Source organism: Colletes latitarsis, chromosome 13 (assembly GCF_051014445.1).
Source record: "Colletes latitarsis isolate SP2378_abdomen chromosome 13, iyColLati1, whole genome shotgun sequence".
NCBI lineage: Eukaryota > Metazoa > Arthropoda > Insecta > Hymenoptera > Colletidae > Colletes > Colletes latitarsis.
The window spans coordinates 11670190-11698076 of NC_135146.1; the positions used below are offsets into that span (position 1 = coordinate 11670190).

A 27887-nucleotide genomic window follows, 5' to 3' on the forward strand; every position below is an offset into this window, starting at 1 on the left:
ACTAAAATTAATTTTACACCCCAAATTAATTTAATACACAAATTAAATAAAAATAAAACCTACTATCAGATCGTGACAATAATTTTGTTATTTGAGTGAGAATAAGAATCTAACATAAATAATTTTATTTGATGCTTCCTATAAAATATTCTTAAGCCACTGAAATTAATTTTACACCCCCACAAATTAAATAAAAATAAAACCTACTATCAGATGGTGACAATAATTTTGTTATTTATTTGAGAATAAGAATTTAACATAAATAATTTTGTTTGACATATTCTAAGCCACTGAAATTAATTTTACACCCCCACAAATTAAATAAAAATAAAACCTACTATTAGATGGTGACAATAATTTTGTTATTTATTTGAGAATAAGAATTTAACATAAATAATTTTGTTTGACATATTCTAAGCCACTGAAATTAATTTTACACCCCCACAAATTAAATAAAAATAAAACCTACTATCAGATCGTGTCAATAATTTTGTTATTTATGTGAGAATAAAAATTTGACATAAATAATTCTGTATTATATTTCCTATAAAATATTCTAAGCCACTAAAATTAATTTTACACCCCCACAAATTAAATAAAAATAAAACCTACTATCAGATGGTAACAATAATTTTATTTATCTGAGAATAAGAATTTAACATAAATAATTTTGTTTGATATTTCCTACAAAATATTCTAAGCTATTGAAATTAATTTTACGATTCACTTTCCTACCACTGCAAATTGAATAAAAATAAAACCGCTAGTTCGTGACAATAGTTTTATTATTTGCGTGAGCACTTGGCGTAAATAATTCGTCGTATCGGTGGTTAACAAATCAATAACTGCCTAACGTTCGATGCAAACGATGCCTGTTGAGCTCCCACGGTTTCGAAATTTGTTAACCACCAGAGCACGTACCGCGTATATGGGGAACGTAAACTCTTTTTCTTGCTCCTTGTGAATAATGCAAACTCGCGGAAATGTCTATCGCGAATCCTCGTATTTCCTGCTTGATCAATTCTGGAATTCATTCCACTAGCAGATTTGGTTCTCGGTAAGCCAGAGTAGAAAATATCGTTTCGTGGAAGCCTCCAATCTGCTCAGAAATGTCTATTACACGATTCGTCACGAAAACTCCATTTTCATAGTTAATCGACCGTATAACTCTTTTATTAGCATCATTTTTCCATCCCTTTTTGTAAAAAATTATTTTATGAGAGTTATCAATCAAGGCTGGGGCTATTTTGGGACTATTCCTATGCTAAAATTTTTATATTGAGTTTTTTTTCTTGTTATTATCTAAATATTTTTAAATTTTATTAGTGTCAGGACTATTTCAACTACTAATAGGACTATTTGTTTCTATTTTGAAATTTTTACATTGAGTTTTTTCACTCGTTATTATCTAAATATTTTTAAATTTTATTAGTGTCAGGACTATTTTAACTACTAGAGGACTATTTGTTTCTATTTTGAAATTTGTATATTGAGTTTTTTCTCTCATTATTATCTAAATATTTTAAAATTTTATTAATGACATTTTTTAGGAGTATTCGATGAAAGTTTGTTTAAAGAAGATTGTTAATTAAGGCTGAGACTATTTTGGGACTATTTCTATTCTAAAATTTTTATATTGCTATTTTTCTCTCGTTATTATCTAAATATTTTTAAGTTTTATTAGTGTCAGGACTATTTTGACAACTAGAGGACTATTTGTTTCTGTTTTGAAATTTTTATATTGAGTTTTTTCTCTCGTTATTATCTAAATATTTTTAAGTTTTATTAGTGTCATTTTTTAGGAGCATTCGATGAAAGTTTGTTTAAAAAGGATTGTTAATTAGGGCTGAGACTATTTTAGAACTGTTTCTGTTTTGAAATTTTTATATTGGTATTTTTCTCTCGTTATTATCTAAATATTTCTAAGTTTTATTAGTGTCAGGACTATTTTAACTACTAATAGGACTATTTGTTTCTGTTTTGAAGTTTTTATATTGAGTTTTTTCTCTCGTTATTATTTAAATATTTTTAAGTTTTATTAGAGCCATTTTTTAGGAGCATTCGATGAAAGTTTGATTGAAGAGGGTTGTTAATTAGGGATGAGACTATTTTAGGACTGTTCCTGTCTTGGAGGTTTTATATTGAGTTTTTTTTCACGTTATTATCTAAATATTTTTAACAAAATGAAGAAATCCGAGGCTCAGTCGAGCTTGAAAATTTAGGAAACGCAGTTTTGCATATTTACGAGAAACTTCAAAGGCATGCAAATGGCTGTTAGATTGTGACATGTACCTAGTATCTAGAGATTACTGATGAGAATTTAATAGCAGAGCCTTCTGATAGAGAGATTATGGTAATTGTGTTGGGAAGAAAGGGTTAAGAAAAATTAAAAAATTAATATTTTCAACATACTTTCGATAAAGAATTTTTTTCTCGGAAATGCTTAGAATTTCGGGGATATGTCTCTTCACCAAAAATGATTGCAATTGACCCCTGAAACTAAGAATAATTTTTTCAGAACGATTTGAAATTTTTTAATTTTGTCGAAAAATTTGTCCCCTTTCTTGAATTTTTTTCTCGGAAATGCGTAGGATTTCGAGGATACGTCTATTCACTAAAAATGATTGTAATCGACCCCTGAAACTAAGAATAATTTTTTTAGATTGATTTGAAATTTTTTTTTTCATCGAAAAATTTAGGCACCTACCCCCTGTCGATTTTTCTTAAAAACTCGTTTTTCATTTTTAGTAATTTTGTTTGACGCCCTACAGAAAAGTTGTCTAATACTTTTTTGTAGGTACCCATAAGCTCTACTTCAGAAAAAAGTTTCATTGAAATATATACACTATTGTAGGAATTATGGCTGTTTGAAATTTGGATCATTTTTATGGGGTTTTTCTCATTTTTCGGGGTCAAGGAACAACTTTTTCAATATTGTCAGAATTTCTACATATTCTCCACTAAAATACGCGTTGTTTGCTTTTTTGAAAATGGAAATCCTTCAATCCGTTCAGAAGTTATGACATTTTAAAGATTCATATGAAAATTCAGTGAAACATATCGACGGTATGGTCAGACATTATATTTTCGGAAAAGAATTTTTTTCTCGAAAGTGCGTTGAATTTCGGGTGTATGTCTAATGACCAAAAATGATTATAATCGACCCCTGCAACTAACCATAATTTTTTTAAAACCATTTAAAATATTTTAATTTTTCCAACTATTTTACACCTACTCGAATTTTTTTCTCAAAAGTGGATAGTATTTCGGGTGTATATCTAATGACCAAAAATGATTATAATCGACCCCTGCAACTAACCATAATTTTTTTAAAATGATTTAAAATTTTTTAATTTTGTCGAAAAATTTGCCCCCCTTTCTGAATTTTTTTCTCGAAAATGAGTAAGATTTCTAGGGTATGTCTGTTCACAAAAAATAATTGTAATCGATTCCTCTAGCTAAAAACAATTTTTCCAGAATGATTTGAAATTTTTTAATTCACTTCTTTAATAACATTTTATCCATAATCAAGAAATTGATATTCTTTTCGTTTTATTCCTAGAATCTCCCATTAAAATCTTTCCCATTACTCGGTCGAACACCCTGTATAAATTGCACGTCTATATGACTAAACACGAGAAACTCGTTTATTTTATTTTTTATAATTTTTCTCCAATTTTACAAAGTTATCCATTCAATAAAGAATTAATTCAAAACTGTAGCAGAGACAATACTACGTAAATTGAGTGTCTCTGTAACAAGATGGCCGAGCAATTGGTTAATTAGAACCCGCATTCCATTCAGATGGCAGCTTCTGATCGGTCATCTTTAGAACGAAAGGGATCGATGAGTATTTTAGGGATGAAGATGGGGTTGGAATGTGTGAAAGAAGCTAGAAGGTGGATAGTTGGGAATGGGGAAGAATGTAAAAGAAAACTACTAAGGAAATTTACAGGAAAAGATGACTGGGGAAGCGGGAGATGATTTAAAAGAGTCGAGAAAGACGAGATAGAAAGTGGGGATGCATTGGATGGCGAGGGTGTTCGAGGAAAGCTTCGAATTTGGGGAGCAGATTGAATAGTTTAGGCGGGAAAGAGAGTTTCTGCATTCGATAAACTCGGGAAACGCGGAACCTTCCCCAAACTAGAGTTTCAGCAACGGGTGTGCAACAAATATCGAGAACAGCTTTAAAGATTTCTTCGATACCTCTGTTTTTACATTGGTAGAACTGCAAAAGTGAGTTCGAAACGAAAAATTGCAGAGAAATTCACGAGAGAAAGAAAAAATAAAGATTAAAAATTTTTAAGATTTTTCTTTGCATTCAAAACACCATATACGATTTCAAAATTTAATTATAGAAGAGATTTGACGTTCTCGAATTCGAATATATTCTTTACGTCTCAAAATTTCGAATAAATTGAGTCTGAGATATTATTATGGACATAATAGTTCTATTTTTATTATTTACTAGGTTCTTCTTGTTCAAATACAATGAAATATAAATAAATTACTTACCAATTTAATTTTAGAAAATATGTGGTGTTTTCGAATTAGAATAAATTATTTTTTACTTCTCAAAATTTCGAATAAATTGAGTCTGAGTTATTATTATGGACAAAATAGTTCTATTTTTATTATTTAAATGTCGAATATAACTATTTTTCCAACCACTAGGTTCTTCTTGTTCAAATACAATAAAATCTAAATAAATTATTTACAAATTTACTATGGTTTTCTGTGAGTTTGGAAATTTAATTCTAGAAAATATGTGGCGTTTTCGAATTAGAATAAATTATTTTTTACTTCTCAAAATTTCGAATACACTGAATCTCTAATATTATTAATATTTCAATTATTAAAATATCGAATATAAATATTTTGTGCTGTTTTTCCAATTAATAGGATCTCGTTCAAATGAAATAAAAATTTGGCATAAATAATTTTGTTTGATATTTCCTATAAAATATTCTAAGCCACTGAAATTAATTTTACACCTCCACAAATTAAATCAAAATAAAACCTACTATCAATTCGAATAAATTCAAATCAACTAGAATTAGAATAAATTATTTTTTACTTCACAAAATTTCGAATACACTGAATCTTTAATATTATTAATATTTCAATTATTAAAATATCGAATCTAAATATTTTGTGCTATTTTTCCAATTAATAGGATCGCGTTCAAATGAAATAAAAATTTGGCATAAATAATTTTGTTTGATATTTCCTATAAAATATTCTAAGCCACTGAAATTAATTTTACACCTCCACAAATTAAATCAAAATAAAACCTACTATCAATTCGAATAAATTCAAATCAACTAGAATTAGAATAAATTATTTTTTACTTCTCAAAATTTCGAATACACTGAATCTCTAATATTATTAATATTTCAATTATTAAAATATCGAATCTAAATATTTTTTGCTATTTTTCCAATTAATAGAATCTCGTCCAAATGAAATAAAATCTAAACAAACGAATACACTTCCCACGTATAATTGTTTTCATGAAATAATTGCAAAATGAAATTTACTCGACTGGATTTTGACTTTACCATGGTTTTTTATAGGTTTGGAAATTTAATTCTAGAAAATATGTGGTGTTTTCGAATTAGAATAAATTATTTTTTACTTCTTAAAATTTCGAATACACTGAATCTCTAATATTATTAATATTTCAATTATTAAAATATCGAATCTAAATATTTTGTGCTATTTTTCCAATTAATAGAATCTCGTTAAAATGAAATAAAATCTAAACAAACGAATACACTTCCCACGTATAATTGTTTTCATGAAATAATTGCAAAATGAAATTTACTCGACTGGATTTTGACTTTACTATGGTTTTTTATAGGTTTGGAAATTTAATTCTAGAAAATAGGTGGTGTTTTCAAATTAGAATAAATTATTTTTTACTTCTCAAAATTTCGAATACACTGAATCTCTAATATTATTAATAATTCTATTATTAAAATATCGAATCTAAATATTTTGTGCTATTTTTCCAATTAATAGGATCTCGTTCAAATGAAATAAAATCTAAACAAATGAATACACTTCCCCCGTATAATTGTTTTCATGAAATAATTGCAAACTGAAATTTACTCGACTGGATTTTGACTTTACTATGGTTTTTTATAGGTTTGGAAATTTAATTCTAGAAAATAGGTGGTGTTTTCAAATTAGAATAAATTATTTTTTACTTCACAAAATTTCGAATACACTGAATCTCTAATATTATTAATATTTCAATTATTAAAATATCGAATCTAAATATTTTGTGCTATTTTTCCAATTAATAGAATCTCGTTCAAATGAAATAAAATCTAAACAAACGAATACACTTCCCACGTGTAATTGTTTTCATGAAATAATTGCAAAATGAAATTTACTCGACTGGATTTTGACTTTACTATGGTTTTTTTTAGGTTTGGAGATTTAATTCTAGAATTTTTTACGTCCTACTGTTCGAATTTCAGCCACGTTCAAGAAACCCCTAAAATTTTTACGATTCTTCTATATTATTGATCTGCATAATTTTCTCGAATGAAATACTCTTTTCTGTAAGTGAAGGTGACATGGTCACTTCGTTCTGCATGACCTGACAGTCATTGTTACGGGTCTTCATTCTGCTAGAACACTTTTTCGAAGGGAAACTTAACTTGGACTGCGGAGTTCCGAACTCTGACGATTCGGACACGTTTCCTTTCTTCTCTCTTTTTTCTCTTGATTTCTTTCTCGACAACCGTACAAGTGGAACAGTCGACCAATTCTCAGTGAAACTTTTTCTAATTTTAGGAGAGACTGATTTACAGGGAAACGAAATTTCTTGTTCCCTGAACTTAATCTGAGGATTAAGGAATAAATTGAGTATTTATTTTTAGTCGAAAGCTAAGAAACGAAGAAAAGAAATTTTTCTAATTTTGGGAGGCTCTAATTTCTAAATCAGTTACTAGAATTAGTTAATAGAGTCACTCTCTAGAGTAACTAAATCTCTCTGTTTTGTAAAGTTAATCTGAGGATTAATTTCAAATAAATCGAGTATTTATTTTTAGACGAAAACAAAGAAACGAAGAAAAGAGATTTTTCTAATTTTAGAAGACTCTGATTTGGTGAGTAACTAAATTTCTTGTTCACTAAACTTAATCTGAGGATTAATTTTAAATGAATGAAGTATTTATTTTTCGTCGAATCGAAAGCAAAAAAACAAAGAAAAGAGATTTTTCTAATTTTAAGAGACTAATTTCTAAATCAATTACTAGAGTTAGTTAATAAAATTACTGTCTAGAGTATCTAAATCTCTTGTTTCGTAAAGTTAATCTGAGAATTAATTTTAAATAAATCGAGTATTTACTTTAAATTGAATTGGAATCAAAGAAACGAAGAATGGAGATTTTTCTAATTTTAGAAGACTCTGATTTGGTGAGTAACTAAATTTCTTGTTCACTAAACTTAATCTGAGGATCAATTTTAAATGATTGAAGTATTTATTTTTAGTCGAATCGAAAACAAAAAACAAAGAAAAGAGATTTTTCTAATTTTGGGAGGCTCTAATTTCTAAATCAGTTACTAGAGTTAGTTAATAGAGTTTCTCTCTAGAATTACTAAATAAATCTCTTGTTTCTTAAAGTTAATCTGAGAATTAATTTTAAATAAATCGAGTATTTAGTTTTAATTGAATTGGAATCAAAGAAACGAAAAATAGAGATTTTTCTAATTTTAGGAGACTCTGATTTAGAGTAACTAAATTTCTTGTTCACTAACCTTAATCTGAGGATCAATTTTAAATGAATGAAGTATTTATTTTTAGTCGAATCGAAAACAAAAAACAAAGAAAAGAGATTTTTCTAATTTTAAGAGACTCTGATTTCTAAATCAGTTACTAGAGTTAGTTAATAGAGTCACTCTCTAGAATTACTAAATCTCTCTGTTTTGTAAAGTTAATCTGAGAATTAATTTTAAATAAATCGAGTATTTAGTTTTAATTGAATTGGAATCAAAGAAACGAAGAATAGAGATTTTTCTAATTTTAGAAGACTCTGATTTGGTGACTAACTAAATTTCTTGTTCACTAAACTTAATCTGAGGATTAATTTTAAATGAAGTATTTATTTTTAGTCGAATCGAAAGCAAAAAAACAAAGAAAAGAGATTTTTCTAATTTTAAGAGACTCTAATTTCTAAATCAATTACTGGAGTTAGTTAATAAAATGACTGTCTAGAGTACCTAAATCTCTTGTTTCGTAAAGTTAATCTGAGAATTAATTTTAAATAAATCGAGCATTTAGTTTTAATTGAATTGGAATCAAAGAAACGAAGAAAAGAGATTTTTCTAATTTTAAGAGACTCTGATTTCTAAATCAGTTACTAGAGTTAGTTAATAGAGTTTCTCTCTAGAATTACTAAATAAATCTCTTTGTTTTGTAAAGTTAATCTGAGAATTAATTTTAAATAAATCGAGCATTTAGTTTTAATTGAATTGGAATCAAAGAAACGAAGAAAAAAGATTTTTCTAATTTTAGGAGGCTCTAATTTCTAAATCAGTTACTAGAGTTAGTTAATAGAGTTTCTCTCTAGAATTACTAAATAAATCTCTTGTTTCGTAAAGTTAATCTGAGAATTAATTTTAAATAAATCGAGTATTTACTTTAAATTGAATTGGAATCAAAGAAACGAAGAATAGAGATTTTTCTAATTTTAGAAGACTCTGATTTCTAAATCAGTTACTAGAGTTAGTTAATAGAGTCACTCTCTAGAGTAACTAAGAGAATTAATTTCAAATAAATCGAGCATTTAGATTCAATTGAATTGGAATGAAAGAAACGAAGAAAAAATATTTTTCTAATTTTAAGGGACTCTAATTTCTAAATCAGTTACTAGAGTTAGTTAATAGAGTCACTCTCTAGAGTAACTAAATCTCTAAACTTATTCTGAGAATTAATTTTAAATAAATCGAGCATTTATTTTTAATAAAATTGTAATCAAAGAAACGAAGAATGGAGATTTTTCTAATTTTAAGAGACTCTAATTTCTAAATCAATTACTAGAATTAGAGTTTCTCTCTAGGATTACTAAATCTCTTGTTTCGTGAACTTAATCTGAGAATTAATTTCAAATAAATTGACTATTTATATTTAGTCGAAAACAAAGAAACGAAGAAAAGAGATTTTTCTAATTTTAGGAGACACTGATTTAGAGAATAACTAAATGAATCGAATATTTATTTTTGGTCGAATCGAAAGCAAAGAAAGGAAGAAAATAGGTCGAGAATCGTAAGAATCGCTGTTTCAAGGTTTGGTATTATACGATGAACATTGCATAAGCTACTAGTAGCCATTCAAAATGAAGTTTGCTCGGATCTATAACACAGTATGCTAGAATTTTCTCTTCTTTCCTACTTAACATGGATTCACTGACTCATTCTTCTTTCCATTGGGGGTGGCCCATTAATTTCCTCCTTAATGTTATTCAGGGAAACCTATTCTTCTCGCTGGAAACGTGTACCGTGTGTTTGTGAATACAATGCCCCTGAATTGGATTTATTGATCTTTTTATGGCCAAGAAAATACACTTAACTTAAGTAAACACGAGTATTATGAGAAACGAACACTATCGAAACGCCAATCTACTGGTGAAAATATGCAACTAAATTTATTCTGGCCATAAACAAACGATACTCGTAATTGCTAATCAAAATTATTAAAAATCAATATCATAGATGTGAGAAATGATCATTGTCGATTGAAAACTCCAATCTACTGGTGAAAATATGCAACTAAATTTATTCTGACTATAAACAAACGATATTCATGTTCTCAGATATTTATTAACACTAGAACTACCAAAATAATCAAAATGACTAATTCATAAATTCTAATAAAAATTGTAAAAGATTTACTCGACTGGATTTTGTGCTAATTAAAAATTAAATTATTAAAAATCAATATTATAGATGTGAGAAATGATCATTGTCGATTGAAAACTCCAATCTACTAGTGAAAATATGCAACTAAATTTATTCTGACTATAAATAAACGATATTCATGTTCTCAGATATTTATTAACACTAGAACTACCAAAATAATCAAAATGACTAATTCATAAATTCTAATAAAAATTGTAAAAGATTTACTCGACTGGATTTTGTGCTAATTAAAAATTAAATTATTAAAAATCAATATTATAGATGTGAGAAATGATCATTGTCGATTGAAAACTCCAATCTACTAGTGAAAATATGCAACTAAATTTATTCTGACTATAAACAAACGATATTCATGTTCTCAGATATTTATTAACACTAGAACTACCAAAATAATCAAAATGACTAATTCATAAATTCTAATAAAAATTGTAAAAGATTTACTCGACTGGATTTTGTGCTAATTAAAAATTAAGTTATTAAAAATCAATATTATAGATGTGAGAAATGATCATTGTCGATTGAAAACTCCAATCTACTAGTGAAAATATGCAACTAAATTTATTCTGACTATAAACAAACGATATTCATGTTCTCAGATATTTATTAACACTAGAACTACCAAAATAATCAAAATGACTAATTCATAAATTCTAATAAAAATTGTAAAAGATTTACTCGACTGGATTTTGTGCTAATTAAAAATTAAGTTATTAAAAATCAATATTATAGATGTGAGAAATGATCATTGTCGATTGAAAACTCCAATCTACTAGTGAAAATATGCAACTAAATTTATTCTGACTATAAACAAACGATATTCATGTTCTCAGATATTTATTAACACTAGAACTACCAAAATAATCAAAATGACTAATTCATAAATTCTAATAAAAATTGTAAAAGATTTACTCGACTGGATTTTGTGCAAATTTACTGTAGTTTTCCATTGTTCTTTTTATATTCACATAAAAATACTTAACTGAAATAAACACAAATATTATAAAAAATAAATACTATCTATCGAAGACTCCAATTTACTAGAAAATTTTCATTCAAACTAATTCATAAATTCTAATAAAAATTGTAAAAAATTGACTGGATTTTGTGCAAACCATAAAAGAACGAATAAACATTTCTCCAACAATCTATCGTTTAAATGTTCTTCATATTCATTCCAAAACTTAATTAAAAAAATTGAATTCAATTTACAATTACAAAAATTATTCTCACAATTTGGTACAAATAAATGCACCATAATTGTCGGTAGCCCTAATGTTAAACAAGAAAAAGTATTCATCTAAATAATAAGAAAGATTTAATAAACGAATAAATTTTTTTTTGCAATTCAGATTTTCCTCGCCTGATTTTCGATCCACTTAGTTTCATTACTATTCCCTTTCTCCTATTTCGTGATATATAAAAACTACATTTCCGGTCTCGTAAAACACTGATACCAGGGAAAAAAGAATTATATTCGTCTCGAAACACGGCTGCGGAAATAAAATTTTTATAACCCTCATAAACTATTTGCATTTTATTATTTCTTCTAATGTACATACTCTACGATAAGTGACGTTTATGGGTTTAAATCACGAAGACTTTTGTTATTAAATCGAAACATTTACAAACTTTCAATTTTTCAACGTGCAACGCAGAAGTTTGCAAAGCAGAAAATATCGTGACCCAATTAAAACGGACACAATCGCAGAAAAAACTCCGCAATTAATACATAATTGGAGAAAATTGCGAGAAAAAAATATTTGGCTGGAGAAATTCCAGAAAAATTTCACACGATTGCTCGAAAGCAGTTCCTTTACGTGGAAAAGCTTTTAAAGCTGAGCCTCCGTATTTCGAGATATGCTTTTCTTTCTGGAGTTCTACGTTTTCTCTTCTGTTTTTGCAAAACTCGAAACTTCGTTACTTTTTCGCCCTCGATTTTCTGGGAATATCAGTTTGATACTTCAGTGAACAGGCGAAATTATCGTATTGCGTATTTAATTGCTCCAAACCATGCAAATCTCGAGTTATATCGCATTCCAGCGTGGCTCGTACGCGTTGTTGTATAAATTATCTTTGGTAACTAAACTCGAGAACAAACTGAAATGGGAACGATACGAGATACGAGATATATCGAAGAATTTCCAGCTGGAATTTTAAATTTTTAATACGCTGAATCTGTGATATTATCGATATAATTGTTATATTGAATATATTGGAATTTATAAGGAAGTAGAAATGAATATAAAATTGTTTAGTATTGACTTCGAAATCTCCTCTGTTATTAGAAAAGAAAAATTTATGATGCACAGTGTGCCCCTGTAAATTGAATAATTTTTGTGGAAAACTTTTTCTAATTATACCAAAAATTGTACTTAAATGTAACAACCTGTAGATATAATATTTAGTTCTGTATTAGTACTTGTAATTATGGAACTATAATTAGTATAATATAATAATTAGTTCCAATATGTAACTAAATATTGTACTAATTATATTTAGTTCTAATATAGAACTATTATCTATAGATCTATAGAGATCTATATAGAACAATTTAGTTCTACATTAGAATTAAATGTAACAACCTGTAGATATAATATTTAGTTATATATTAGAACTTGTAATTATAGAATTATAATTAGTATAATATAACATTTATTTCTAATATATAACTAAATATTATACTAATTATAGTTCTAATTTAGAACTATTATCTATAGAGAATATTATCTATAGATCTATAGAAATCTATATAGAACAATTTAGTTCTATATTAGAACTAAATATATTAGAATTAAAGATAAAATAATAAATGAATAAAATAAATGAAATAAATGAATATGCAGAAAACTAAATAGTATTGTTATAATAGACATATTATTAGTATAATATTTAGTTCTGTTTCTATTAATAAAATATCGAAAATAAATATAAAATTTTATGCTATTTTTGCAAATAAAGGAACCTTCCATTAGAATTATACTAATTATATTTAGTTCTAATATAGAACTATTATCTATAGATCTATGGAAATCTATATAGAACAATTTAGTTCTATATTAGAACTAAAGATAAAATAATAAATGAATAAAATGAATATAATAAATGAAATAAATGAATATGCAGAAAACTAAATAGTATTGTTATAATAGACATATTATTAGTATAATATTTAGTTCTGTTTCTATTAATAAAATATCGAAAATAAATCAATTTTATGCTATTTTTGCAAATAATGGAATCTTCCATTAGAATTAGACTAATTATATTTAGTTCTAATATAGAACTATTATCTATAGAACTATAGAGATCTATGTAGAACAATTTAGTTGTATATTAGAACTAAATATATTAGAACTAAAGATAAAATAATAAATGAATAAAATAAATGAATATGCAGAGAACTAAATAGTATTAGTATAATATTTAGTACTGTTTCTATTAATAAAATATCGAAAATAAATCAATTTTATGCTATTTTTGCAAATAATGGAATCATCCATTAGAATTAGACTAATTATATTTAGTTCTAATATAGAACTATTATCTATAGAACTATAGAGATCTATGTAGAACAATTTAGTTGTACATTAGAACTAAATATATTAGAACTAAAGATAAAATAATAAATGAATAAAATAAATGAATATGCAGAGAACTAAATAGTATTAGCATAATATTTAGTTCTGTTTCTATTAATAAAATATCGAAAATAAATAAATTTTATGCTATTTTTGCAAATAATGGAATCTTCCATTTGAATTAGACTAATTATATTTAGTTCTAATATAGAACAATTTAGTTTTACATTAGAACTAAATGCAACAACCTGTAGACATAATATTTAGTTCTAATATATTTCCATTCCTAATTTAAATCCTATGTTTTCTTCTCAACAAACATAAAATTATTAAATGTACTGATAAATCATTTTTCCTGTACAATTCCTCGAGTAATCCTACGTATATAAAATCGACGATATTGTACATTAATTTGTAGAGAAACTTAATTGTTGCATTGTACGATTTTCCTACTTTTAGTCAATTTGTTCTAATTCTTTGGAGCTTCCCAGGAGAATAAGTGGGCGGTAGCAGACTATATTTTGTACATAACCGAGAAAAATCGAGAATGGGATGGCCACGGTATTGCGTTTCATGTGCAGAACCCATTTCTCGCTCGTGAGTTTGTCTCGGATAATTTTTCACGATGCATGCCTCACGTGATAGCATTTTAACTAGGTATAGTTACGATCGATAGAGCGTTCTAAATCCTACTGTTTGCAATTAATATTCCCAATAGACTTTCAAAACCGGTGATTGAAAATTTCCAATGAATCGTTTATTAAGAAATTAAAAGACAGAATAATCCATGGTTTCGAGAAATTATTTTTCCCTTGCAAAATGGAATCATCTTCGTCGCTCTTTCTCGCAAACAACACGTCGACTGGTGTGATTTCCCTTGTGTGGAAAAATAAAATACGTTGGGATTTAATAAATCCAATAATGATAATTAAAATTTCTATGTTTCGTGTTGGAACCTCGTAAAATAATTGTCAAACTCCATTTGGAGAAGAATATTCTACTGTGATCATAAAAATTAATGCAATGGAGCAGAGTATCGTTATTTGTTTATGTTCTTAGAAAATGAATTATTATTCCTTAAGTAATGAGAGTAGAAATTATTATTTCAATTTTCAAATGCTAAAATCGTCTTTTAGTTGGACAATTTTTGTAAAAAGTTGTACCTTCTTTGCTTCGTGAAATGAGATTTTGAAAAATGAGATGATTAAAGTTTTGAATTATTTCTTTCGCGCAGAATAATATTCATAATTTGGGTTCCACGTTTTGCTGTAAAAGATAGATGAAATTACAGTTATAAAATTGTACTAGTTTTTACTAATATTTGTGCAAGTAAAGCGGGTTGAATAATTGATTTCAGTGAAGATTCAAAGTCAACAGAGTAATGATAGGACTCCAACGGTTGATGAAACCTAATTAACAAAATACGTACCTTGGAAGTACGGTATAAGTTTGCACATCGTAATACCGAAGACGAAGTTCTTCAGTATCTGGCCGAGAAGTGTGAAGGGTATGCAGAAGACACCCAGCAGTAAATCCGAGACTGCCTGGAAGTTGAGAAAATAAATTTCAAACTTCTGGTCAATCAACACAGATTTAAATCGTTTGACATTTCGATTTAACAGGGACCCCTAGTGTGAAGATTTTCTTAGACTTTCTTGGCGAATTTTTTTTAAACAAACTATGAGATCTATTGCAGTCAAATTTACAGGGTTTATTTATATATATTTCAGTGATATTTCAAAATTTTTTGGGCGCAAGAAAGTTAAAATTGGTGGCACTGTATGTCTTCAAACATAGTCGCTTTTAAAATGCACTAGTACGAAGTGTATTTTTTGAGTCTTTCTTAAGGAATTTTTCATAAACAAACTATGAGACCTTTTGCAGTAAAATTTATAGGATTTATTTACATATATTTCAGTGATATTTTAGAATTTTTTGAGCGAGGTAAAGTTAAAATTGATGACACTGTATATTATTAAACATACCAGTGCATTGCATACTAGTTCAGTTGTTTAGACTTTTTTGGGGAATTTTTTTTAAACAAACTAAGAGACCTATTGCAGTCAAATTTACAGGGTTTATTTATATATACTTCGATGATATTTCAAAATTTTTTGGGTGCAAGAAAGTTAAAATTAGCGACACTGTATATTTTCAAACATACCAGTGCATTGCATACTAGTTCATTTGTTTAGACTTTCTTGGGGAATTTTTTTTAAACAAACTAGGAGACCTATTGCAGTCAAATTTATAGGGTTTATTTATACATACTTCGATGATATTTCAAAATTTTTTGGGCGAAAGAAAGTTAAAATTAGCGACACTGTATATTTTCAAACATACCAGTGCATTGCATACTAGTTTATTTGTTTAGACTTTCTTGGGGAATTTTTTTTAAACAAACTAAGAGACCTATTGCAGTAAAATTTACAGGGTTTATTTATATATACTTCGATGATATTTCAAAATTTTTTGGGCGAAAGAAAGTTAAAATTAGCGACACTGTATATTTTCAAACATACCAGTGCATTGCATACTAGTTCATTTGTTTAGACTTTCTTGGGGAATTTTTTTTAAACAAACTAAGAGACCTATTGCAGTAAAATTTACAGGGTTTATTTATATATACTTCGATGATATTTCAAAATTTTTTGGGCGAAAGAAAGTTAAATTAGCGACACTGTATATTTTCAAACATACCAGTGCATTGCATACTAGTTTATTTGTTTAGACTTTCTTGAGGAATTTTTTGTAAACAAACTATGAAACTTTTCGTAGTCAAATTTGCAGGGAATATTTATATATATTTCAATGATATTTTAGAATTTTTTGGGCGAGGGAAAGTTAAAATTAGCGACACTGTATATTTTCAAACATAGTCGGTTTTAAAATGCACTGGTATGAAGTGTATTTTTTTTAGACTTTCTTAAGGAATTTTTTGTAAACAAACTATGAGGCCTTTTGCAGTAAAATTTACAGGATTTATTTATATATACTTTAGTAATATTTCAGAATTTTTTGAACCCAAAAATGTTAAAATTGATGACACTGTATATTCTGAAACATACTAGTGCATTTCATACTATTGCATTTTTTGAGACTTCCTTGAGGAATTTTTTGTAAACAAACTATGAGACCTTTTGCAATCAAATTTACAGGATCTATTTATATATATTTCAGTGATATTTTTGAATTTTTTGAGCGAGGGAAAGTTAAAATTGATGACACTGTATATTATCAAATATAGTTGCTTTTAAAATAGTATTAATTGCATTTTTTTAGACTTTCTTGGGGAATTTTTTGTGAATAAACTATGAGACCTTTTGCAGTAAAATTTTCAAAGTTTATTTATATATACTTTTTTGATATTTCAAAATTTTTTGAACCCAAAAAGGTTAAAATTGATGACACTGTATATTCTCAAATATACTATTGTATTTTTGTAGACTTTGTTGTGGAATTTTTTGTAAATAAACTATGAGACATTTTACAGTAAAATTTTCAGAGTTTATTTATATATACTTCAGTGATATTTCAAAATTTTTTACGCGAAAAAAATTGAAAATTGGAGACACTGTACAATCATAATTTAAATGAAAACTAAGTATCAGTACTGTTTCAATATTATCCCAGTGCTAATTATTTACGTTTATCCTTTGAAATAAATTTATAAACAGTGAAATATAAATTTGATACAATTTTAATATCTTTTTGGTGTCACAGCTGCAAAGTCTCTCGAACGAATTAAGTTTTAAAATTCTCCTTTCATCGATTCGTGACTCAATTTATTAATAACATTTTTATTTTCTGTATAAAACCATGTGTAATCTTTGAATGAGCAATTTATTTGGAGTACATGCTTCATTTATTTAATTACCTCATTACATTATTAACATCGAATTATCGAACACCCTCGTTAATATTGTTAAGCTTTTCACATGCCAATATTTCATTATCCATAATTAAGATAATGTTGACAGGGAACGTTGCTTTTAAAATGTAGTGCATCGTTAAAATGAATACAAATTTATTTAATTTTAATAATACGCTCCGATGATCTGTATAGAATATATCTGGCGTACGTAAAGAATTTCTCTCGATAAATGTGTCGCCTGTTTTATTCCAACGAACAATTATTACAATCTGAACGATCGAATATCATCTCCATATTTCGAAAGAATTGCCTACAGTCGCGAATAATATTATTACGAGAATATTCGTATCGAAATTATATACAATAAATAAAATTAAACAGGTCTAATAGCGTGAATTTAAATGGGAATATATTATTCATAATATTAATATTAAAATTTTGGTTATAATTATATATGTCCAAAACTTCCTACGGTTTAACGAATATATTATTGTTCGCGATCGTAACCAGATACTCCATAGTTTAATAAACACCGATTTAACAAAACTCAAACTGTAGCAGTGCGTGACACATGCGATATATTATTACAGTTGCCACGAAAACTGAGTTTAAATCATTCGAAAAGTGCGTTTTACTGCTTGGATGTAACATAGAATATTAATGGATTAGTCGAACTTGCAATAGTGTATATATATTGTAATTAATTTAGTAAACAAAGGGCGATTTCGTGTTCGTCGTTATTGATTTAAGAAACAGAGTGGACAACGCATTGAAATAGGAATATCTATGGGTATTGTTTGTTATGCTGATCCTACGTGCAGAAACCGGATACTACGCACGATGGAAATGCAGGATATCCATCATTTGAACTGTACATACCAAACACAGTTACTCGCGCAATTAATCCTAACGTTCATAATAAAAGCTTCAGGAGAAACTAATTATTTACACTCGTATTTAAGGGGCTATTAAGTACAATTTTTGTTGACTTGAAGAATTTTTTGTGAAGAAACTATGAGAGCTTTTGTAATCAAATTTACAGGGTTTATTTGTGTATATTTTAGTGACATTTTAGAATTTTTTGAGCGAAAGAAAGTTAAAATTAGCGACACTGTATATTCTCAAACATAGTCGGCTTTAAAATGCACTTGTACGAAGTGTATTTTTTTTAGACTTTCTTAAGGAATTTTTTGTAAACAAACTATGACACTTATTGCAGTAAAATTTATAGGATTTATTTATATATATTTCAGTGATATTTTAGAATTTTTTGAGCGAGGGAAAGTTAGAATTGTTAACACTGTTTATTATCAAACATAATAGTGCATTTTATACCAGTGCATTTTTATAGACTTGCTTCAGGAATTTTTTGTAAACAAACTATGAGACTTATTGCAATTAAATTTATAGGATTTATTTATATATATTTCAGTGATATTTTAGAATTTTTTGAGCGAGGTAAAGTTAAAATTGGTGACACTGTATATTATTAAACATACCAGTGCATTGCATACTAGTTCATTTGTTTAGACTTTCTTGAGGAATTTTTTGTGAACGAACTATGAGACTTTTTGCCGTCAAATTTACAGGGTTTACTTATATATATTTCAGTGATTTTTGAAAATTTTTTGGGTGAAAAAAAGTTGAAATTGATGATACTGTGTATTATCAAACATACTGGTGTATTTCATACCAGTGCATTTTTATAGACTTTCTTCAGGAATTTTTTTTAAACAAACTATGAGACCTTTTGCAATCAAATTTACAGAGATTATTTATATATATTTCAGTGATATTTTAGAATTTTTTGAGCCAGGGACAGTTAAAATTGGTGTCCGTGTATATTATCAAACATAATAGTGCATTTTATACCAGTGCATTTTTATAGACTTTCTTCAGGAATTTTTTGTAAACAAACTATGACACCTTTTGCAATCAAATTTGCAGAGATTATTTATATATATTTCAGTGATATTTTAGAATATTTTGAGCCAGGGACAGTTAAAATTGGTGTCGCTGTATATTATCAAACATAATAGTGCATTTTATACCAGTGCATTTATATAGACTTTCTTGAGGAATTTTTTGTAAACAAACTATGAGACTTTTTGTAGTCAATTTTGCAGGAATTATTTATATATATTTCAGTAATATTTAAGAATTTTTTGAGCGAGGAAAAGTTAAAATTGATGACACTGTATATTCTCAAATACAGTCGCTTTTAAAATAGTATTAATTGCATTTTTTTAGACTTTCTTGGAGAATTTTTTGTAAACAAACTATGATACCTTTTGCAATCAAATTTACAGGTTTTATTTATATATATTTCAGTGATATTTTAGAATTTTTTGGACGAGGAAAAGTTAAAATTGATGACACTGTATATTCTCAAATACAGTCGCTTTTAAAATAGTATTAATTGCATTTTTTTAGACTTTCTTCGAGAATTTTTTCTGAACAAATTATGAGACCTTTCCCAATCAAATTTACAGGGTTTATTCATGTATATTTCAGTAATATTTTAGAATTTTTTGGGCGAGAGAAAGTTAAAATTGTTTTAATTATAACGTTTTACAATGTAATGTTTCCATCATCAAAAAGAGATACGAATTTCTAGTAATTATTTAAATTTCATTATCGTACCAATTAAATAAAGAAATAGTACCAATATTAGATATCTACTTAGAACAAATCTTCAGTCTCGAAACAGAGAAACCGAAAAAATTACTGAGAAAGATAAATATCGAATAAAACACAAGAGTAAACAGAGAAGATATATTAATTAAAAAATTCCCAAAGAAAACTTTTATTCCACTTCCCATATTTCAAAAAAATATTTCACTGAAATGTATTCCCCTCTTTTTTAAAGTTCACTCATATCCACTTCCGTTCTTTCGACTGTTAACGAGAACTTTAACCATTTTTCCAGTTTACTTTTCCGAAAACAAGCACTCGTAAACGCACGTTTTCACGAGTGAAATTCAATTTCAACTTCTCTGCGTCATGTAATCATGTCCCTTTGCATATTTAATAGCTCTGGTATTTCAAAATAACTCCATCGTTTTTCTCCGCAGTACGCAACAAGTGGCTGTTGGTCGGAAAACGCATTTCTTTTCTCTTTTTGCCACTTAAGGAAATGAATGCTTATACTTTAATACCGGAGCGTGGAACTGACGTATAACCAACTTCCACTTGAAATTAAAACAAAATAGGAGCCAGTTTATTCGTCCAAATTGAAAGATAATTTCATAAACTAATTTTTTAAATAAATACCATCGCCCCATAATTTATTAAATCATTGATTAAATATGGAAAATATAATAATGAAAACAATTGATTCAAATCGTTCCTTCCATCTGTTTACGTCTTTATTTATTTAAATTTCGATCGTTATAGCTAATTAAAAATATTTTATACATGATACGAGTCCCCAGTTTGATCATTGAAATTGAAGAATAATTTTATTACGGTCGGATAATTCACGAACTAATTTTTCAAAATAAATAACATCGTCATTCATTAATTAAATCATTGATTAAACGATATAGAGAATATAATAATGAAAATAATTAATTCAAATCATTCTTTCCATCTGTTTACGTCTTTATTTATTTAAATTTCGATCGCTATAGCTAATTAAAAATATTTTATACATGATACGAGTCCCCAGTTTGATCATTGAAATTGAAGAATAATTTTATTACGGACGAATAATTCACGAACTAATTTTTTAAAATAAATAACATCGTCATTCATTAAATCACTGATTAATGCAATATGGAAAATATAATAATGAAAATAATTGATTAAAATCATTCTTTCCATCTGTTTACGTCTTTATTTACTTAAATTTTGATCGCTATAGCTAATTAAAAATATTTTATACATGATACGAGTCCCCAGTTTGATCATTGAAATTGAAGAATAATTTTATTACGGACGGATAATTCATGAACTAATTTTTTAAAATAAATAACATCGTCATTCATTAAATCACTGATGAATGCAATATGGAAAATATAATAATGAAAATAATTGATTAAAATCGTTCCTTTCATCTGTTTACGTCTTTATTTACTTAAATTTCGATCGCTATAGCTAATTAAAAATATTTTATACACAATACGAGTCCTCAGTTTATTCATTGAAATTGAAGAATAATTTTATTACGGACGGATAATTCATGAACTAATTTTCAAAATAAATAACATCGTCATTCATTAATTAAATCATTGATTAAACGATATAGAGAATATAATAGTGAAAATAATTGATTAAAATCGTTCCTTCCATCTGTTTACGTCTTTATTTATTTAAATTTCGATCGTTATAGCTAAAAATATTTTATACCTAATACGAGTCCCCAGTTTGATCATCCAAATAGAAAAATTTCATAATTAATACACCCTGTCGACAGTTGTTCACGACTTAATTAATTTAAATTACATTGGCCAAAGTAGCAAATTAAACATTTGTGTGTTTTCCTTTTAAATTTTGAAATGGCCGTCCCGTTCGACTGAGAATTAAAATCACGCGTTTTATATCGTTTGTCGAAAGCTTTGCTCGCACCCACGCGCCAATATGCACTCGAAACAATCCCGTGGAGATTAAAAAGCGCTGTTAGAAACAGTTGTTCGTACAAAGCGTTTAATGAAACGCGAAGTTCAACAATCGCGCAACGAGTTTTAATATGAACGTTCCCGCAGAGAAAAACGGGGCGTAAGTCGTCGAAAAGAAGCGAAATGGACAGTTCAATGATACCGTATCGATAAAAAGTCAACGGTGTCGGGAAACGGAACAACGCACCTTCCGTTCTGCTTTATTTTCTTCCGCGTTTCCCGGCGAAACGAGCGATCCGAGTGGAAATCAAACGGGTAAAAGTTGCGGAATAATACTTTTCGCGAGTCATTAATTCGGAGAGTTTAATGCGGAATATAAACCGTGGAAGCATGAAAGGCGCTATAAATAGTCGGAAACAAAGTGCACAGTGGCGTTTCGACGATCACGTACGGCGAAAACGACCAAAGGAAACTTGCTGGCCCCAAAAATTTGCTCCAAATGTTATTCTCTTTGGCACTTTCTGTGTTCCCGCCAAATTTTGGCTTCGAGTGTGGAATACTTTGAGCGAAATTTCTTTGTAAAATGTCTTTTGCGCGGGGAAAAATATTTGTAATGGAAGGTGTGTGGTGGTGTAATTTGTTTTGTGTTATTTGGAATGTTTTTTATGGGGTGGATGATGTTTTTAAAATTTTTATGAAGCTTTGAGTTGAAATATGAGATTAATGATTACTGAAATATTCAAATGAATTGGTTTGAAACCATATAGTATCGTTGTATGTGTATCTACTCTGATTTTTATTAATAATATGTGCTTTGAAGCACTTTGGAATAGAATCTAATATTTCTAAAATTTTTATGGAGCTTACAATTGAAATTAGAAATTAATGATTACTAAAATATTGAAATGAATTGGTTTGAAACCATATAGTATCGATGTATGTGTATCTACTCTGATTTTTATTAATAATATGTGCTTTGAAGCACTTTGGAATAGAATCTAATATTTCTAAAATTTTTATGGAGCTTACAATTGAAATTAGAAATTAATGACTACTAAAATATTGAAATGAATTGGTTTGAAACCATATAATATCGATGTATGTGTATCTACTCTGATTTTTATTAATAATATGTGCTTTGGAGCAGTCTGGAATAGAATCTAATATTTCTAAAATTTTTGTGGAGCTTTGAATTGAAATATGAAATTAATGATTACTAAACTATTGAAATGAATTGGTTTGAAACCACACAGTATCGATGTATGTGTATCTACTCTGATTTTTAATAACAATATGTGCTTTGGAATAGAATCTAATATTTCTAAAATTTTTATGAAGCTTTGAATTGAAATATGAGATTAATGATTACTGAAATATTCAAATGAATTGATTTGAAACCATATAGTATCGATGTATATGTATCTACTCTGATTTTTATTAATAATATGTGCTTTGAAGCACTTTGGAATAGAATCTAATATTTCTAAAATTTTTATGGAGTTTTGAATTGAAATATGAGATTAATGATTACTAAAATATTGAAATGAATTGGTTTAAAACTTCATAGTGTCGATGTATGTGTATCTACTCTGATTTTTATTAACAATATGTGCTTTGGAGCAGTCTGGAATAGAATCTAATATTTCTAAAATTTTTATGGAGCTTTGAATTGAAATATGAGATTAATGATTACTAAAATATTGAAATAAATTGGTCTAAAACTTCACAGTGTTGATGTAAATGTATTTATTCTAATTTTTATTAATAATATGTGCTTTGGAGCAGTCTGGAATAGAATCTAATATTTCTAAAATTTTTATGGAGCTTTGAATTGAAATATGAAATTAATGATTACTAAAATGTTGAAATAAATTGGTCTAAAACTTCACAGTGTTGATGTAAGTGTATTTATTCTAATTTTTATTAATAATATCTGCTTTGGAGCAGTCTGGAATAGAATCTAATGTTTTCTAAATTTTTATGGAGCTTCAAATTGAAATATAAAATTAATAAACACTGAAATACTAGAAAATATTTCGAACAAAAGCTGCATGATTTTCAGGGGGCCTGTAATTAATTGTAATTAATTGTAATTAATTGCTATTGCTTCTAATGTTTTTGATGAGATGTCTAATGTTTCTAAAATTTTTATGAACCTTTGAATTGAAATATGAAATTAATGATTACTAAAATATTGAAATGAATTGGTTTGAAACCACACAGTGTTGATGTAAGTGTATCTATTTTAATTTTTATTAACAATATGTGCTTTGGAGCACTTTGGAATAGAATCTAATATTTCTAAAATTTTTATGAAGCTTCAAATTGAAATATAAAATTAACGAAAAATTAAAAAAATGGTACAAAACCAAACACTGTTGATGTAAGTGTATTTATTCTAATTTTTATCAATATTATGTGTTTTGGAACACTTTGGAATAGAATCTAATATTTCTAAAATTTCTATGAAGCTTCAAATTGAAATATAAAATTAAAGATTATCGAAATATTAAAATAAGTTGCTCCAAACCCATACAAAGTGGATGTTAATGTATCTATCTTAATTTTTATCAACAATATGTGCTTTGAAGAAATTTAGAATATAATCTAATATATCTAAATTTTTTAAAGCTCCAAATTGAAATATAGAATTAATAAAATATTACGATAAATTAGTCCCAACCACACAGTGTCAATGCAAGTGTACCAACTTTAATTTTTATCAAAAATATGTGTCTCTAAACGTTGGGAATGTAATCTAATATTTCTAAATTTTAGAAAGCTCCAAATTGAAATATAGAATTAATAAAATATTAAAATAAATTAGTCCCAAACACACAGTGTCAATGTAAATGTACCAACTTTAATTTTGATAAAAAATATATGTCTCTAAACGTTGGGAATGTAATCTAATATTTCTAAATCTTTGAAAGCTCCAAATTGAAATATAAAATTAATAAAATATTAAAATAAATTAATCCCAACCACTCAGTGTCAACATAAATGTACCAACTTTAATTTTTATCGAAAATATGTGTCTCTAAACGTTGGGAATGTAATCTAATATTTCTAAATTTTAGAAAGCTCCAAATTGAAATACAAAATTAATAAAATATTAAAATAAATTAGTCCTAACCACACAGTGTCAATATAAATGTACCAAGTTTAATTTTTATCAAAAATATGTGTCTCTAAACGTTGGGAATGTAATCTAATATTTCTAAATTTTTGAAAGCTCCAAATTGAAATATAAAATTAATAAAATATTAAAATAAATTAGTCCTAACCACACAGTGTCAACATAAATGTACCAAGTTTAATTTTGATAAAAAATATGTGTCTCTAAACGTTGAGAATATAATCTAATATTTCTAAATTTTAGAAAGCTCCAAATTGAAATATAAAATTAATAAAATATTAAAATAAATTAGTCCCAACCACACAGTGTCAACGTAAATGTACCAACTTTAATTTATATAAGCAATATGCGCTTGGAATCAGTTTAGAATGAAATCTATTGCATTCCAGATTTCATTTTGATCTCCGAGGCGCGTCTTTCATGCTCTTCCATTCCTCCTTTTGTCGTCGACGATTGCCAGCACACACTTCTCGAGCCACTGTTCCCACAAATCGCATATTTTTGAAGTGGAAACCACAATAAAATTCGAGAATAAGTCGAATTCGTGGGATACAAATTTTCTGTTGACAACGTCCACGGAGATACGAAGCTACGATTTCGAGCACAACGTGTTTGCTAACCCATAAACTATCTGAAGCGGATTTCAATTGCACGACGTACACCGAAATCGGTGTGTCACTCGATCCGTAAAGGAACTATCTGCTATACTACTGGAACGTCGAAACAATTTTCTCGAAGGATACGACTCTCACTCGAAAGCTTCGACCAATATCAACTGTCATATTGAAAATATAAAAAGAAAGTTTGCACCGCCGGGATTTCCAGCGAAATTTGATAACCAGCTGACATAACCGATTTTTCCACGTGTCAGAAAATTAGCAAAATATTGTAAGAAAGTGAGAGTATATCTTAAACAATTTTTTATTTGAAATAAATGATAATTTTCAATTTTTAAATCAAGTCAAATTAGGAAAATATTGTGACAAAGAATGTGAGAATATGCATTACTCTTTTTTATTTGGAAGGAAGATTAATTTCTAAATATAATTTTGAAATAAAATCAATTTTTTCAAGTGTAGCCTTGCTATAAAAAAATGAATTGAAAATTAGGAAAATATTGTGACAAAGAATGTGAAAGTATGAATTACACTCCTTTTTATTTGGAACGAAGAATAATTTTTGAATATAATTTTTAAATGTAATTAATTTTTTCAAGTATAGCCTTGCTATAAAAAAATGAATTGAAAATTAGGAAAATATTGTGACAAAGAATGTGAGAGTATGCATTACATTCCTTTTTATTTGGAAGGAAGATTAATTTTTGAATATAATTTTGAAATGAAATCAATTTTTTCAAGTATAACCTTGCTATAAAAAAATGAATTGAAAATTAGGAAAATATTGTGACAAAGAATGTGAGAGTATGAATTACACTCTTTTTTATTTGAAAGGAAGATTAATTTTTGAATATAATTTTGAAATGAAATCAATTTTTTCAAGTATAGCCTTGCTATAAAAAAATGAATTGAAGATTAGGAAAATATTGTGACAAAGAATGTGAGAGTATGAATTACACTCTTTTTTATTTGGAAGGAAGATTAATTTTTGAATATAATTTTTAAATGAAATCAATTTTTTCAAGTATAGCCTTGCTATAAAAAAATGAATTGAAAATTAGGAAAATAGTGTGAGGGTGTGTGTTGGACTAATTATTTTCTTTGAAGAATCAATTAGATCACTAGCAGCTTTGTTACAACAAAATTAATGTTGTCTAATTTAATTCTATCCAGTCGACGATAATTATTTGAAATTAAATGGGACCATTGCGTGCAGCATTTGTGGTTGGAAGTTGAGTTAAATTTGTCAGAGCACTTCCATTACTCCTGGACGTTAAATGAGCCAAACTGGGGAAACTCGGAGTTTTATACAGAAATAACAGAAATGGCGGAAGAAATTGTTACGAGCCTGGACGAAAGGACAACGTAACTATTTTTTGTACGAATCTTAGAACCAACCTGTTTCGTTAACCGTGCGCGACTAAATGATTAACAGAAACGAATAATACTTTTCCTGGCTTTAATTCGAAATAGTAAATATTAAACAGAACAATGAAATTGTTCTCTATTCTTATAAGAAGTCTCCAATCTTACTTGTTTACGAACTAAAGTTGATGAAATCGTTAATGCATGCTTTGAAATTTATAAATAAATATTTAAAGAAAACAATATATTCATTATGGGGTGTTCGGTCACCCCTGGGAAAAATTCTAATGGGAGATTCTAGAGGCCAAAATAAGACGAAAATCAAGAATACTAATTTGTTGATGGAGGCTTTGTTAAGAAGTTATTAATGTTTAAAGTTTCGCCAATACTGAATTTTTTTCGCGAAAGTGGGTAGGATTTCGGGGGTATGTCTATTCACCAAAAATGATTGTAATTGACCTCCACAGCTAACAATATTTTTTCAGAATGATTTGAAATTTTTTTTTTCTTTGAAAAATTTAGGCAGCTACCCCCAGTCGATTTTCCTTAAAAATTCGTTTTTCATTTTTAATAATTTCGCTTGACGTCCTACAGAAAAGTTGTCTAATACTTTTTTGTAGGTACCTAAGGGCTCTACTTTGAAAAAAAGTTTCATTGAAATATATTCACAATTATAGGAGTTATGGCTGTTTGAAAATTGGACCATTTTTATGGGGTTTTTCTCATTTTGCGGGGTCAAGCATCAACTTTTCGAATATTTTTGCAATTTCTATATATTCTTCATCTAAATACGCGTCGTTTGGCTTTTTGAACATTAAAATC

General features: G+C 27.5%; 1 protein-coding gene across 3 annotated transcripts in view; it reads right to left on the reverse strand.

The window, feature by feature from the left end:
* The window catches only part of LOC143349297 (cholecystokinin receptor type A), a 62281-nt gene that overhangs the window by 25516 nt on the left and 8878 nt on the right, over positions 1-27887 (reverse strand). For all 3 annotated transcript variants that reach the window (XM_076780432.1, XM_076780430.1, XM_076780431.1), the window contains exon 4: positions 14941-15055. In XM_076780432.1, the coding sequence (XP_076636547.1) occupies positions 14941-15055 (115 nt within the window). The remainder of the gene's footprint in view (positions 1-14940; positions 15056-27887) is intronic.